Source organism: Mytilus californianus, unplaced genomic scaffold (genome assembly GCF_021869535.1).
Source record: "Mytilus californianus isolate M0D057914Y unplaced genomic scaffold, xbMytCali1.0.p SCAF_14, whole genome shotgun sequence".
NCBI classification, from domain to species: domain Eukaryota; kingdom Metazoa; phylum Mollusca; class Bivalvia; order Mytilida; family Mytilidae; genus Mytilus; species Mytilus californianus.
Window position 1 is genome coordinate 10,648,323 of NW_026262626.1, and position 13,823 is coordinate 10,662,145.

Sequence of the window (13,823 nt, forward strand, 5' to 3'; positions counted from 1 at the left end):
CAATCTTTTATGGTAATATTCTTTACAAAGCACAAAAATGTTAGTATTCACCTCAAAAGCTAACAAAACCTTTAAACAGACTTATTAAGAAGGGATATAGTTACGATACTGTTGTCAGGTCATTAAAAATTGCATATTTTGGCTTTAATATTGATTCACTTATATGGTCTTTGCATCGGAATTAACCAGTTGTTGGCATGACACGGGTTATGTTCTTCTCATATATTTTATGACGGTATAATACTAAACCCCTAACAGGAGGGATTGTGCCTGATATTCATATGATGAAGACATAATCTTTCAATCAGTTTAATTGAGGTCTGGAGCTGGCATGTCAGTAACTGCTAGTAGTCTGTTGTTATTTATGTATTATTGTCATTTTGTTTATTTTCTTTTGTTTCCTATTCTGACATCGGACTCGGACTTCTTATAAACTGAGTTTTACTGTGCGTACTGTTGTACGTTTGTTTTTTCTACATTGGCTAGAGGTATAGGGGGAGGGTTGAGATCTCAAAAAACATGTTTAACCCCGCCGCATTTTTGCGCCTGTCCCAAGTCAGGAGCCTCTGGCCTTTGTTAGTCTTGTATCATTTTTAATTTTAGTTTCTTGTGTATAATTTGGAGTTTAGTATGACGTCCATTATCACTGAACTAGTATACATATTTGTTTAGGGGCCAGCTGAAGGACGCCTCCGGGTGCGGGAGTTTCTCGCTGCATTGAAGACCCATTGGTGGCCTTCGGCTGTTGTCTGCTCTATGGTCGGGTTGTTGTCTCTTTGACACATTCCCCATTTCCATTCTCAATTTTATACAAATTATCATTGATCTATCACAAGTATTTGTTATCAAACTGACTTCAGCAGAAAAGTTAACATTGAAAATTTCAAATAGATTCAAAGTCACTGGACCATGACCTATGGGGCAAGGCCTAAAAATAGTCATCAAACTGATATGAACTGATAGTAATGAAACTTCATACAAAATGTCATTGATCTATCACAAGTAGAACCTATCAAACAAACTTAAGCAGAAACTTAACAATTGTTGACACCGTCGCCAGAAAAGCAATCCCTATGTCTCGTTTTCCGCGCCTTTCACCGAAGGCAAGACAAATGTTATCAATGTTCTATGAAAATGAGGTCACTTAGATGAACTATTCAGAACGACATGTGCACCTTACAATAATTTCCTATATTAAATACAGTATTTCTATCGCTAATAGTACCTGATAAACAGATCAAACCACAAAATCTTTACATTGACCAATGAACCATGAAAATGAAGTCAAGGTCATATAAACCCTGCCAGACAGACATGTGCACCTAACAATGATTTCCTACACCAAATATAATTGATCTTTTGCTTATAGTATCTGATAACCTGACAAAATTACGAAAACTCAACATTGTCCAATGAACCATGAAAATGAGGTCAAGGTCATATGAAATCTGCATGACGGACATGAACGCCTAACAATCATTCAATACACCAAATACAGTGGCCCTATTGCTTATAGAATCTGAGAAATAGACCAAACCACAAAAACTAAACATTTTCCAATGAACCATTAAAATTGAGGTCAAGGTCAGATGAAACCTGCCAGTTGGACATTTACACCTTACAATCATTCCATTCACCAAATATATTAGACCTATGGCTTATAGTATCTGATATATGGACTTGACCACGCAAATTTAACCTTGTTCACTGGTCCATGAAATGAGGTCACAGTCAAGTGAAAACTGTCTGACAGGCATGAGGACTGTGCAAGTATGCACATACCAAATATAGTTATTCTTTTACTTGTATGTGAGAAATTAACATTACAAAAAATCTTAAAGTTTTTTCAAGTACATGTACTGTTAATTCAGAAATTATTGTGTGCATTTAATATTGAGATTTTTGAAGAATTAACAAAAAAGCAAGATTAATTATTGCGATTTCGTGAAAATCTGCATACAGATATATGTATTAGATACCAGAATGTGAGTTCTTATTATTGCGATAATCACCAAGTCGCATTATTCGCATAGATAAAATCCTTGCATTAATTTCTGAATTTACAGTAGTCTCTGAACCAAGGTCAAGGACAACAACAACAACAACAATACTTAATTTTAAGAGGGTTACACAGTTAGCTATATCACTTATCTTCCCTGAGGCCCTAATCATAGAAAAGCATAAACAAAAATGCAAACATATACATGGCACAATGGACATATGACAGACGAAAACTTCATAGCATAAGGCATCTATTTACAAAGTATGAAGCATCCAGGTCTTCTACCTTCTGAAATATTTTTAAAGTAATTATTTAAAGCCGCGGCCGTTGCAGGATTACTATCCCCACGTCTTGCTTTCTGCAAAAGAAGTCGCAGGCAAAACAAAAATCTCTATGTGTTGTTGTTTTGGTCAGTGCTTTTTATATTTTAAAGTGTTAAAAGAAACCCTCTTAGTAGACAAGTGGTTTTCATGTTTTGCCTTAATAGGGAGTCATGCATTTTAATTTTCATGGAGATTTCACAATTAAACAACTTAGTATTATCAACAGGCCCATAAAATATGCTGTAAATTAAGAATTTACTGCATGCCTTTATTAAAACAAATCTTAGAAAGCTCGCAACAGTATTATTGACCAATTCTCCCATCAACAGATTGTCCAATATTTTACCATATTTTCTTTCAATATCCGAGTATTCAGAAATTGTTTATGAAGCCATGATTTTCCAAGAATATACTGTACAATGTAGTACTACTTTGCAGAAAAATTACCTATAGTGTCTTTAATGGAATTTGTGTTGTTGTCTTGTATATAATTCCTAAGACTGCTGGCTAACTGTTTCAAATGCTCCTGTAAATCAAACCAAATGTACAATAGAAATGCATTTAATTGAATATAATAAAAAATTAACATATTGATACTAATAATCAAAAGAGGCTACTTTTCATGAGAGTATATGAAATCTTATATGGAAAAGAAATTTAAGGTGTTCTTAAATACGACAACAATCTCAATTTTACTGTTGATTTATTTTTATTTTCATTGGTCAGTGACGTAACTGCAGTGTAGCATTGCAAGCATGTGCTTACAAATAAATCTAGCAATTCTGTTTTTTTCAATAAGAATTTTACGATAATTGTTGAGCTTCTGGGGGCTGCCACCCCCCAGACCCCCTGCTTACAATTGTTAAATACCTATTTCCATAGATTGAGGGAAGATTGTAGTTTCATGGATACATGATTTTGTGGTTTTGCCAAAGTTTGCATATAAGCCTATAGAAATATTATTGCGTTGAACATTTAAATTTGTGAATAACAACTAAATTCACTAAATTTGTATCCTACTAATAATTATTAATCCACAGTACATGCACCCCGACCAAAAGAACAATGTTTTAATTACTGTGTTTCATTATATAGAGTTACTGGAAGGTCTTCAACGAGAAACCAAAAATCTCACACCTAATTCTGTAAGTTGTTTATTTTCATTGAATTGAAATTTTGTGATTTACAGGACAAAAGCTGCATTTTTTACAATTTTCCCTCAATAGTTTAACATATTCTCTGTTTTAATCCTTCAAGTTCGTACATCTATTTCTTTGAATATCATACTTATCTGAAAATGCACATCCAATGAAAAATCTTGCAACTATACATCAAAATACAGATTTTATTATTATACTTTTATGGCAAAATGCCAGATTTTGATTGGTTAATACGAGGGAGACAACTCCTCGAAAAGACATTGTCAACCTTGGCTTCGCCTCAGTTGACACTGTTTCTCAGGGTAACAATCTGCTCTATCACCCTCTCAGCTATGTGTAATTTATATAGTGTCAGTTGATCTTTTTGTCTTTTGTCTGTGTTGAAAAGAGGAGTAAGTGACTCTAAAATTCCTGTCAATATTTGTTTCTTTTTTATTAAGTGACTTTAAAATTTCTGTCAATATTTTTTCAATTTTATCTGAATTTGTCCCAGGTTTGTCCTAGGTGTCAAAAACAGTGAAAAATGCTATAAACAGACCATTCTCGTTTCTCATATAGATTAGACTGTTGGTTTTCCCATATGAATCGTTTTACACTAGTAATTTTTTGGGGCCCTTTATAGCTTGCTGTTCGGTGTGAGCCAAGGCTCCGTGTTGAAGGCCGTACTTTGACCTATAATGGTTTAATTCTATAAATTGTGATTTGGATGGAGAGTTGTCTCATTGGCACTCATATCTACTTTTATCTACATACCAACATAAAAGACAAGTTTATTATTTGTACTGTTACTTCAGTGTGAATAACAAGGATAGACACCAGTAAGGGGGGTTCACTCACAATAGTAGAGGGGCAACTGTCTGTCTAGTAGTCTGTTTTTTCTGTTCTGTATCAGGTTTAAGTTTTAGTCTGAGGAAGTTTATCATGAAGTTGTTGTCAAATTATCTTGAAACTTAGTACATTATAAAAATATGGAGATGTAGTATGATTGCCAATGAGACAACTATCCACCAGAGTTCAAATAACGTGAACCTAAATGATATGAATATATACCAAATAAGGGTTGACCCAAATTTTACATTTCACTGTATATGAAAATTATGTTACAGTGGGAATTGGGGCATGGTGTCCTATGGAGGCATATTCTTGTTTTTTAAATTGTTTTGGTATTCCATACAAAGTTTAGCTGAAAACCTTTATTCTAAACATTTGACATTTGTTATTACATTAATTATATTCAGTTTATTAGCAATATAACATACATGATAATACATTACAGTGAAACTTGCATAAAGAGGTCAACTGTGAATTTCTGGATTTGAGAAGTGAGCTTATTATTCCTTTCATTATGAAAACTAAGGACTATGCAAAAGACCTTTCAGCAGAGGTGTAATTGTATCTTGTGCATTTCACCATTCAAGCATTAATAAATGATGCTTTGTAACCTTTCACCAAAGCTTTAATATATATTAGAAAAATATAGAAAAAAAAAATCTTTATGCTTTTCTTACTTGCAAAAGTAGATCAATATATATATATATATATATAAAGTAAAACAAATATTCCAAAAATGCTCCAGACCAAAAAGACCCATATACTGTATTTCAAAAATCTAAAATTTCATGAATGACTTCAAATACAAAAAACAAATATCTGATGCTGACTAACATAGCATGCAGAAAACTTGATACAAGTGACTCAAAGGAGCTTTTATGGGTCTCATGACAATTCACCAGAAACTGTGAACATAACAATTAAGAAAAAGGTGAAAAAAAATCCAGGGGTTTCAATGTAATAAAAAAAAAGCTTGGTTTTGATATGATTTCAATAATTCAGAAATAATCAAACAAAATAAAAAAATAAGGAGATGTAGTATGTTTGCTAATGAGAGATCTATCCACTAGAGTTCAAATGACGTGGATATAAGCAATTGTAGGTCATGGTGTATAAAGGCCTTCAACAATGAAAAAAGCCACATCATACAGTCAGCTATAAAAGGCCCTGACATGAAAATGTGAAACAATTCAAATGTGAAAAATAACGACCTAATTTCTAACAATACAATTGACAAAAAACAAATATCACAGACATGAACCAACGACAACCACAGAATAACAGGCTCCTGACTTGGGATAGGTACACAAAGAATGTGGAGGGGTTAAACATGTTGGAGAGTGCTCAACCCTCCCCTTACCTGGGACATGGGTGTTACAGCACAACGTAAGAACAAACGGTGAAAATCAGTTACAAATGGCTAACTCAATAGATCAGAACAAAGCACAAAAAATCAAACAAACACAAAAAACAAAACAAACTAACACAAAAACAATAGACACAAAATGCCAATATAAGAGTTATCAGTTACTGAAAGCTAGTTCAAAGCAACTAATAAATAAATCATGTTATTACATTGGTCGCAATGAAATACCATGATTTCCCGCTTAAAAATAAATGTGAAATAAATCTGATACTTCACTCATTTGACGTCATACACACAGTCACTAGTTTAACATTTTTCTGTATTTGAATTCTTTGATTAGTTATTCTATAACTCTCCCACATGCTTTCATAACCATAGCCCCTCATGCTTTTTTTTGGATCTTAAGTTTAGTTTAACTAGTTTTATGCTTTCAAGAAAAAAGATTGTATATACTTCCAATAGATCATATGTAACGGGTTTACAGTTTTGTGGCCACTTTATAGGACCACCGCACCAGCATTTCCTTATAAATTTTTGAATAAAATCATATAATTTAATTTTGGATGTAATGCATCTTCTGATTGGCTGACGTTGTTTTGTTTATCAGCTCATAGACATAATTTTGTCATGTGACCGTGACGTCATCAACATTTTTCATGGTTTACTGCAGTTTAAAATGGAATTTAGAATTAAATTATAAGAAATGACTGTAATATTTTTTCTGTCTATTCGAAATAACATAAAAAATGTGGTGCACACTTTAAAATAACCCGCTATGCGGGTTATTCAGTATGCACCACATTTTTGATGTTATTTCTTCATAGACAGAAAAAATATTTCAGTCATTCCTTAATTAAATTTCAGGCTGAAGATACATCTTCTACATTTACCTTAAAATTTAACTGATGTCACATGTTATTACCAAATGAAAGAACTGTGGAACCACTACTTGTATCCATTCTAATACTATCACATTAAAAATGTAAAAGTAATTTGAAAAATCCTGCCATGCTTTTTTTCTACCATTCATATATTTTCAAATTGAAACAATTCCAGTAACTTTGCATAGAAAATGGCATCACAATTTATAAGCTCTGCCTTTCTTTTTCCAGATTAAACAAATAATATTACATACTATTTATCAAGCAAGGCATGTTAATTTACCAGTTTCACGATTTGCATCTGAAATATCACTCAAACAATGAAATTTGAATACAAACATTTATTTGACATGGTTGAAACTGGTTAACAAGAGTATGGTTTTGGTTGAGATTACAAATAAACTGCTTCGCTGAGAGCAGCTGGATATGCCCGCAGAGGTCCAACCCTGAACAGTTGGGGCAAAAATGGACACAATATTCAGGTCTGAATTTGGATTGTAATTAAATATTTGACATATTATAGGTTTCTGAATAAATGTAGTCAAAGAACTTGAAATTGGTTATATGAATTGAATTAATATTCAATTAAAGATTTGTGCAATACACTATGCTGTTGCGCAATACTTAGTAAATCTGTTGTCAGACTATAAACAAATAAAATTTATAAAATTCTAAAGGGAGCTTACATCAATAGATATAATCAATTTACCAAAGTTTCATAAGAATTGCTGAAAGCATTTTTGAGTTATTGTCTGAAAACTGGAAAATCCCCCCTTTTTTAATGAATAAAACCCCATAACTCGGAAATGTAAAATCTAAAATTTATAAAATTCTAAAGGGAGCTTACATCAATAGATAACAACTATTCATCAAAGTTTCATGAGAACTGCTGAAAGCATTTTTGGGTTATTGTCCGAAAACTGGAAAATCCCCCCTTTTTTTTATGAATAAAACCCTGTAACTTAGAAACGTAAAATCTAAAATTTATGAAAATCAAAAGGGAGCTCATGTCAATAGATATAAACAATTAACCAAAATTTCTTGCAAGTTGGTGAAAGCATTCTTAAGTTATTGTCCGTAAACTGGAAAATCCCCCTTTTTTTAATGAATAAAACCCCACAACTCGGAAACATAAAATCTAAAATTTATAAAAAACGAAAGGGAGCTCACGTCAATAGATATAAACAATTCACCAAAGTTTTATGCAAATTGGTTAAAGCGTTTTTGAGTTAATGTCCGACATGTTGACGATGGAGGGACAGACGGACAGATGGACGGACGGACGGTCAGACGGACAACGGTATACCATACTACGTCCCGTAAAAGGGCGTATAAAAATGCCTAGAACAATCATAGACCATGAACATAAAGCTGTAAACAAAGGGATTTCATAGTTCCAAATAAGTGTGTATAATAAGGGCATTACTCAAAAATCCCAAAATGATAACGATACCATTCTACTAAATATATTGCAGTATTTGTAATAACATGTAAAAACTAGATGTATCAGAATGAAACAAATGGCCCTGCTCGCAAAAAAAGCTTGAAGCCATTTTTAGGAGTAGAAATTTGAGAATGAAAGTCAGTGTAACTGTTATTTTCATAAAATTTTCCAAGTCCAAAGCCCATAATTTCCGCAAAATTCAGCAGAGCAGAACCAAACGTAAAGTTGATCTATAACTCATCATAGTAAATTCACATACTAAAAATCAGCTCAATATGAGAAGGCGTTCAGAAAATAAGTCCATATAAGTGTTATTTTCAAAGTCCAAAGCCCCGTAATTTCTGCAAAAATCAGCTAGGTGAAACCAAACATTAACTCGATCTGTAACGATCATCATAGTATACTCACATACTAAAAATCAGCTTAATATAAGAAGGCGTTTAGAAAAAAAGTCTGTATAACTGTTCGTTGTGGAATGAAGGAATGACGGATAAGGGTAAAATTATATGGCCCGACCACTTTTTGGCGGGGCCATAAAAAGTAAAACTGTGAGCTACTGCTCACTAATCTTATCCAAGGTTTAAGAAACAGGTAAACATGAAGTTGAGGAATGATGAGTCTAAAATGGCTACACACAGTAAAGCATGTTCACATGAAAACTGATGACAAATTTCAGGAAGCTCTGTTTTGTAGTTCCTGAGAAAGATGTGACAGAATTTCATGGGACAGACACATCTACAGTCGGACAGAGGTAAAACAGTTTACACCCTCCATCAGAGCGGGGGTATAAAAATTTGTGCCGACGTTACATTGAGAACTTCTTATGCAGAGGTTAAAAATATAAGATCTTACCACAGTCAGTTTAGGATTAGATATCGTAGCATCTTTGTGTAACATCTGTAACCACATATCACATATCTAAAAATAGAATTTGTACTATTAATTAACAAATTATTGCATGCATCTATTATTAGAATTATTGACTAACAGACAAAATAGTGAGATTAAACAATGTAATTTCAGTAAATGCAGTACAATGTACCAATATACATAGAAAAATGTGATCAAAACTTAAAATGTGAGTACGCTGGTATCTATTACTGAAATGTTTTACAAATCTAGGTGTGTTTTTGCAATCATAAAAGCATTGATGAAAAAGAAACTCCATCAACTGAACATTATTTGTACCATGATTTTTTTGTGTGCATGACTTACTTTTAAAAGAAGTTATAATGATAAACCTTTTTTCTGTATCCCCTTGAAAGAATATCATATCTGACCTCCCAAACTCCATGGGACAATAAACTGATTTTTTCTTTATTTATTCAAAGAGGATTGCCAGCAGCCAATGTCTTAGTGTGGGGTTCCTCATACTGATTTTTGTTTTACATGATTGACTGATTGTTGGTGTTTAATGCCACTTTCAGCACTATTTGCTTTATCGGGGCAGTTACTTTTTATTTTTGGTGTGCCAGGAGAGAACCAAATCCTTCTGTCTGCAGGAAAACTGCAAATCCTTGTCAATTATAAAGATTGGAGTCTAACACTCATGTCACATGCAGTGTTCAAACTCACAATCTCAGTGTTGACAATCTAGTTATTCAGTATATGAACTACTTGGACCACTCGGTAATCGCAGACCCTCAAAACTTCTAAACTCTCTTTACCTGATTGATATCATGAGAGAAAACCGAGTGACCGCAGTCCCTCAAAACTTCTTAACTCTCTTTACCTGATTGATATCATGAGAGAGAATCTGCACCAATGTAGTACGTCTTTCTGAATCTTTTCGCAAGAGATAGAATCCACCATCCCTCCCAGAACTATCCACAGAACTGTGATCCCCTTCACTCACATCAGGGGATAGATTGGAATAACTGGCCGTGTGTGCTAATCCTGGCTCAGAACTGAAATTATACAAATTTCATAGAAATTGTAATTTTCATAAAATTTCATTACATTACATTACATTAAATAAAAAAAAAAATTGTTATACAGTGTACCAAAGGTTTTTTTTTTCTGAAAAAAAAAAGAAATATTCGCTGATGTACATAAAGTTCTAAAAGTCATGGAGAAATGAATAATACAAAAAATTTAGAATGTTTACCAAACAGAATTAATTATTTGTACATAATTATCACAAATACATGTCCTACAATTGTATACATCTTAAAGCTTCATAAATTTTATGTTTGCAAAATATATTCTTGTGTAAACAAATTTTCTTATCTAGAGCTAATTATTTTTTTTAACAAGTATTGAAAGCAATATTCGGGTAAATCTGTTTGAAACTCACCTGAAAGATGTGCTTTATCTTAGCATTATTGTAGACAATATCAAACAAATGTTTGAAGAGGTTATGAGAATAACTGACTAGTTGTAAGAAACACACAGTATATTCATTCTTAAAGTATCGATCACATTTTATATTATCAAATTACCATCTTCCGTGATCACTATAACTGATATGTGCAAAAAAATGTCAGATCACCCAGTAGTACAAAGTATATGAAGAAAACTATGGAATAATCTTGAGAGCCATTTAAAATTTTGTACTATTTGTAGAATTTAAAAAAAATATGTAACATTACTAACACATAAAATTTTATCTGACATATTCTATTTTGAAAGGATGCTCCCTATTTTAAACATCAAATCCAAATAACAGTATAATGTTCAAGATTATTCACATATCTAAATATCAATGTCACCATGTTAAAATAAAGTGTTATTACAAGATAAATGTTTGAATGTATGAAAATTATGTAAATGTTTAAATGTATGGAAACTTTCAAGATGTTCAAGTGTTTGGCAATTATCTAGATGATCAAATGTATGGAAATTATGTAGATGTTCCAATTGCTATGGAAATTATCTAGATGTTCAAATGTATGGAAATTATCTAGATGTTCAAATTGTTTTGGAAATTATCTAGAGGTTCAAAATGTTATGGAAATTATCTAGAGGTTCAAATTGTTATGGAAATTTTCAAGATGTTCAAATGTATGGAAATTATCTAGATGTTCGAATGTATGGCAATTATCTAGATCTTCAAATGTATGGAAATGATCTAGATGTTCAAGTGTATGGAAATTATCTAGATGTTCAAGTGTATGGAAATTATCTAGATGTTCATGTGTATGGAAATTATCAAGATGTTCAAATTGTTATGGAAACTATCTAGATGTTCAAGTGTATGGAAATTATCTAGAGGATCAAATTGTTATGGAAATTATCTACATGTTCAAATGTATGGAAATTATGTAGATGTTCAAATTGCTATGGAAATTATCTAGAGGTTCAAATTGTTATGGAAATTATCTAGATGTTCAAGTGTAGGGAAATTATCTAGATGTTCAAATTGTTATGGAAGTTATCTAGATGTTCAAGTGTATGGAAATTATCTAGAGGATCAAATTGTTATGGAAATTATCTACATGTTCAAATGTATGGAAATTATGTAGATGTTCAAATTGCTATGGAAATTATCTAGAGCTTCAAATTGTTATGGAAATTATCTACATGTTCAAATGTATGGAAATTATGTAGATGTTCAAATTGCTATGGAAATTATCTAGAGGTTCAAATTGTTATGGAAATCATTTAGATGTTCAAGTGTATGGAAATTATCTAGATGTTCAAATTGTTACGGAATTATCTAGATGTTCAAATTGTTACGGAATTATCTAGATGTTCAAATTGTTATGGAAATTATCTAGATGTTGGAATTGTTATGGAAATTATCTGGATGTTCAAATGTATGGAAATTATCTAGATGTTCAAATTGTTATGGGAATTATCTAGATGTTCAAATGTATGGAAATTATCTAGATGTTCAAGTGAATTCAACACATTAAATTTTCCTTTGTTTAACATTGTAATTGCAGTTGAACTTTAACCTTCTGTTTTTATATGGAAAATAAGAATTCATACACCATTCCTTATTTGAATATGAGGTTTGGAAGATATATCTATCTAGCCAGTGATATAAGGGTTTTCATCACAATCTTGACCCCAAAAAATTGGTTAACATAAATTTGGTTTACGCTGTTAAAATTTTTTTGGGTGAAATTTAACCTTTTATCTCACACTTCATTTATCAAAAATTTATTTAACAAGAATGTGTCCATAGTACACGGATGCCCCACTCGCACTATCATTTTCTATGTTCAGTGGACCGTGAAATTGGGGTCAAAACTCTAATTAGAAAGATCATATCATACTAAGTTTCAAGTTGATTGGACTTCAACTTCATCAAAAACTACCTTTACCAAAAACATTTACCTGAAGCGGGACAAACGGACGGACTGACGGACGGACAAACATACAGACGAATGGACACACAGACAGAAAAACATAATGCCCAAAAATGGGGCATAAAAATCCTTTTAACAGTATAAAACACAGTTAGGCAAAGTGAAAAGTGTTAACAGACAGAAAGTTGTGTTGACAACAAAAATTTACCTGTAGTAAACATCTAGTGTACTAGGGGAACATGGTCGTGAAGTAGGGGAAGGTGACCTGTAAATTTGACATGAACTATGATTTATGACATATATGACAAACAAATGCATAATGATTTATGATATTATATTGAAACTTATAATAAGTAATAATGAAACATTATATCAAATCTTTCTGAATTTTAAGCTTTTATCTTCTTTAAAAATCTAAAATTGCTAAACCAAAGCCAAATTTCTATCAATTATATAAAAGATTCAGGCAGTACTTGTCCTGGCAATGGTTGTAATTGTACCTGCTGATTTTTCAACATTTCATCCTAAAACCACTTATCCTTCATTATTAGTTATGTTTGATAACAATTTTTTTAAAGATATTTCAATATGCTAAAAATTCAGAAACATTGGTATAATGCTGTAGGCCCCATATTGAGCATAGGACTAAAACCATGCATTATCATTGGGCTGAAACATAAATTTGGGCCTTTTTGTGAATTAACAATAAAGAAAATATTTGCCTAACAGAGAGTCATTTTGTAATAAATTATAAGTTTGCAATTGAATTAGACTGAATTTTTCCCAGCTTAGTTTTAGTCCTGTGACATCTTATGAGACAAAACTTATCATTTATCATTCCACTCTTAGAGATTATATTCATGTTTTTCTAATTCTAAGCAGATTTGCACTTTTCTTGAACAGCCTAATTTTATTCCAAAATGAGTTTGCTTTTTGTCATTTCTTTGCCATTTGGTTTCATTTTCTACTGTGGCAAAAATAAAAAAAAATGGCGACCAAGTCTGATGATGAGAGATCAGATGAGCAATTTTCACACATCATTTGAAAAAGAAATTAAAAATTTGTCTACATATTGTCTAAAATCATTAGAGAACAGATTTTACTACTGCTTCTTATTTGATACAACATTCTTTCACACTTGACAGTTAAATTTCAAATACTCAAACACTCAGTTAGCCTCCTGTTTTAAAATTTTTGAAAATCTAACTGTCTTGATTGAAAAAATGTTCTATCTCACTCATTGAAGTGGTGGAATCTAAATATATATGGGCGCAGGATATTTGCACTCCAAACGCTATGGACATTTGTGCTTTAAACTTGGAAACACCTGAACAAAATTGACAGGACATTTGCGCTTTATTCCTGTGATAGTCTACCTGTAATCTTCACAAAACTTACCAAAGTCAAGGAAAGATGTTCACATATTCTTTAAAAGTTCTTCCAAACCAACGACAAATACAGAACAAATTATTCGAGTATAAATCAGACATATAATATAAAAAATAATATATATGTTTCTTGGTAAACGATAGAGGAAACAAAACTTTCATGGATGGAACA

The 13,823-nt window shown here is 32.0% G+C and overlaps 1 protein-coding gene across 7 annotated transcripts in view; it reads right to left on the minus strand.

Annotated features, from left to right (window-relative positions):
• Nucleotides 1-13,823, minus strand: part of LOC127724177 (mitogen-activated protein kinase kinase kinase 15-like) — a 104,975-nt gene that overhangs the window by 21,495 nt on the left and 69,657 nt on the right. For 4 of the 7 annotated variants that reach the window (XM_052231069.1, XM_052231068.1, XM_052231067.1 and 1 more), the window contains 4 exons: nucleotides 12,472-12,528; nucleotides 9,740-9,914; nucleotides 8,860-8,925; nucleotides 2,773-2,851 (listed from right to left, as the gene is read on the minus strand). In XM_052231069.1, the coding sequence (XP_052087029.1) occupies nucleotides 2,773-2,851; nucleotides 8,860-8,925; nucleotides 9,740-9,914; nucleotides 12,472-12,528 (377 nt within the window). The remainder of the gene's footprint in view (nucleotides 1-2,772; nucleotides 2,852-8,859; nucleotides 8,926-9,739; nucleotides 9,915-12,471; nucleotides 12,529-13,823) is intronic. The other 3 variants (XM_052231072.1, XM_052231071.1, XM_052231070.1) reach the window with 1 other exon arrangement.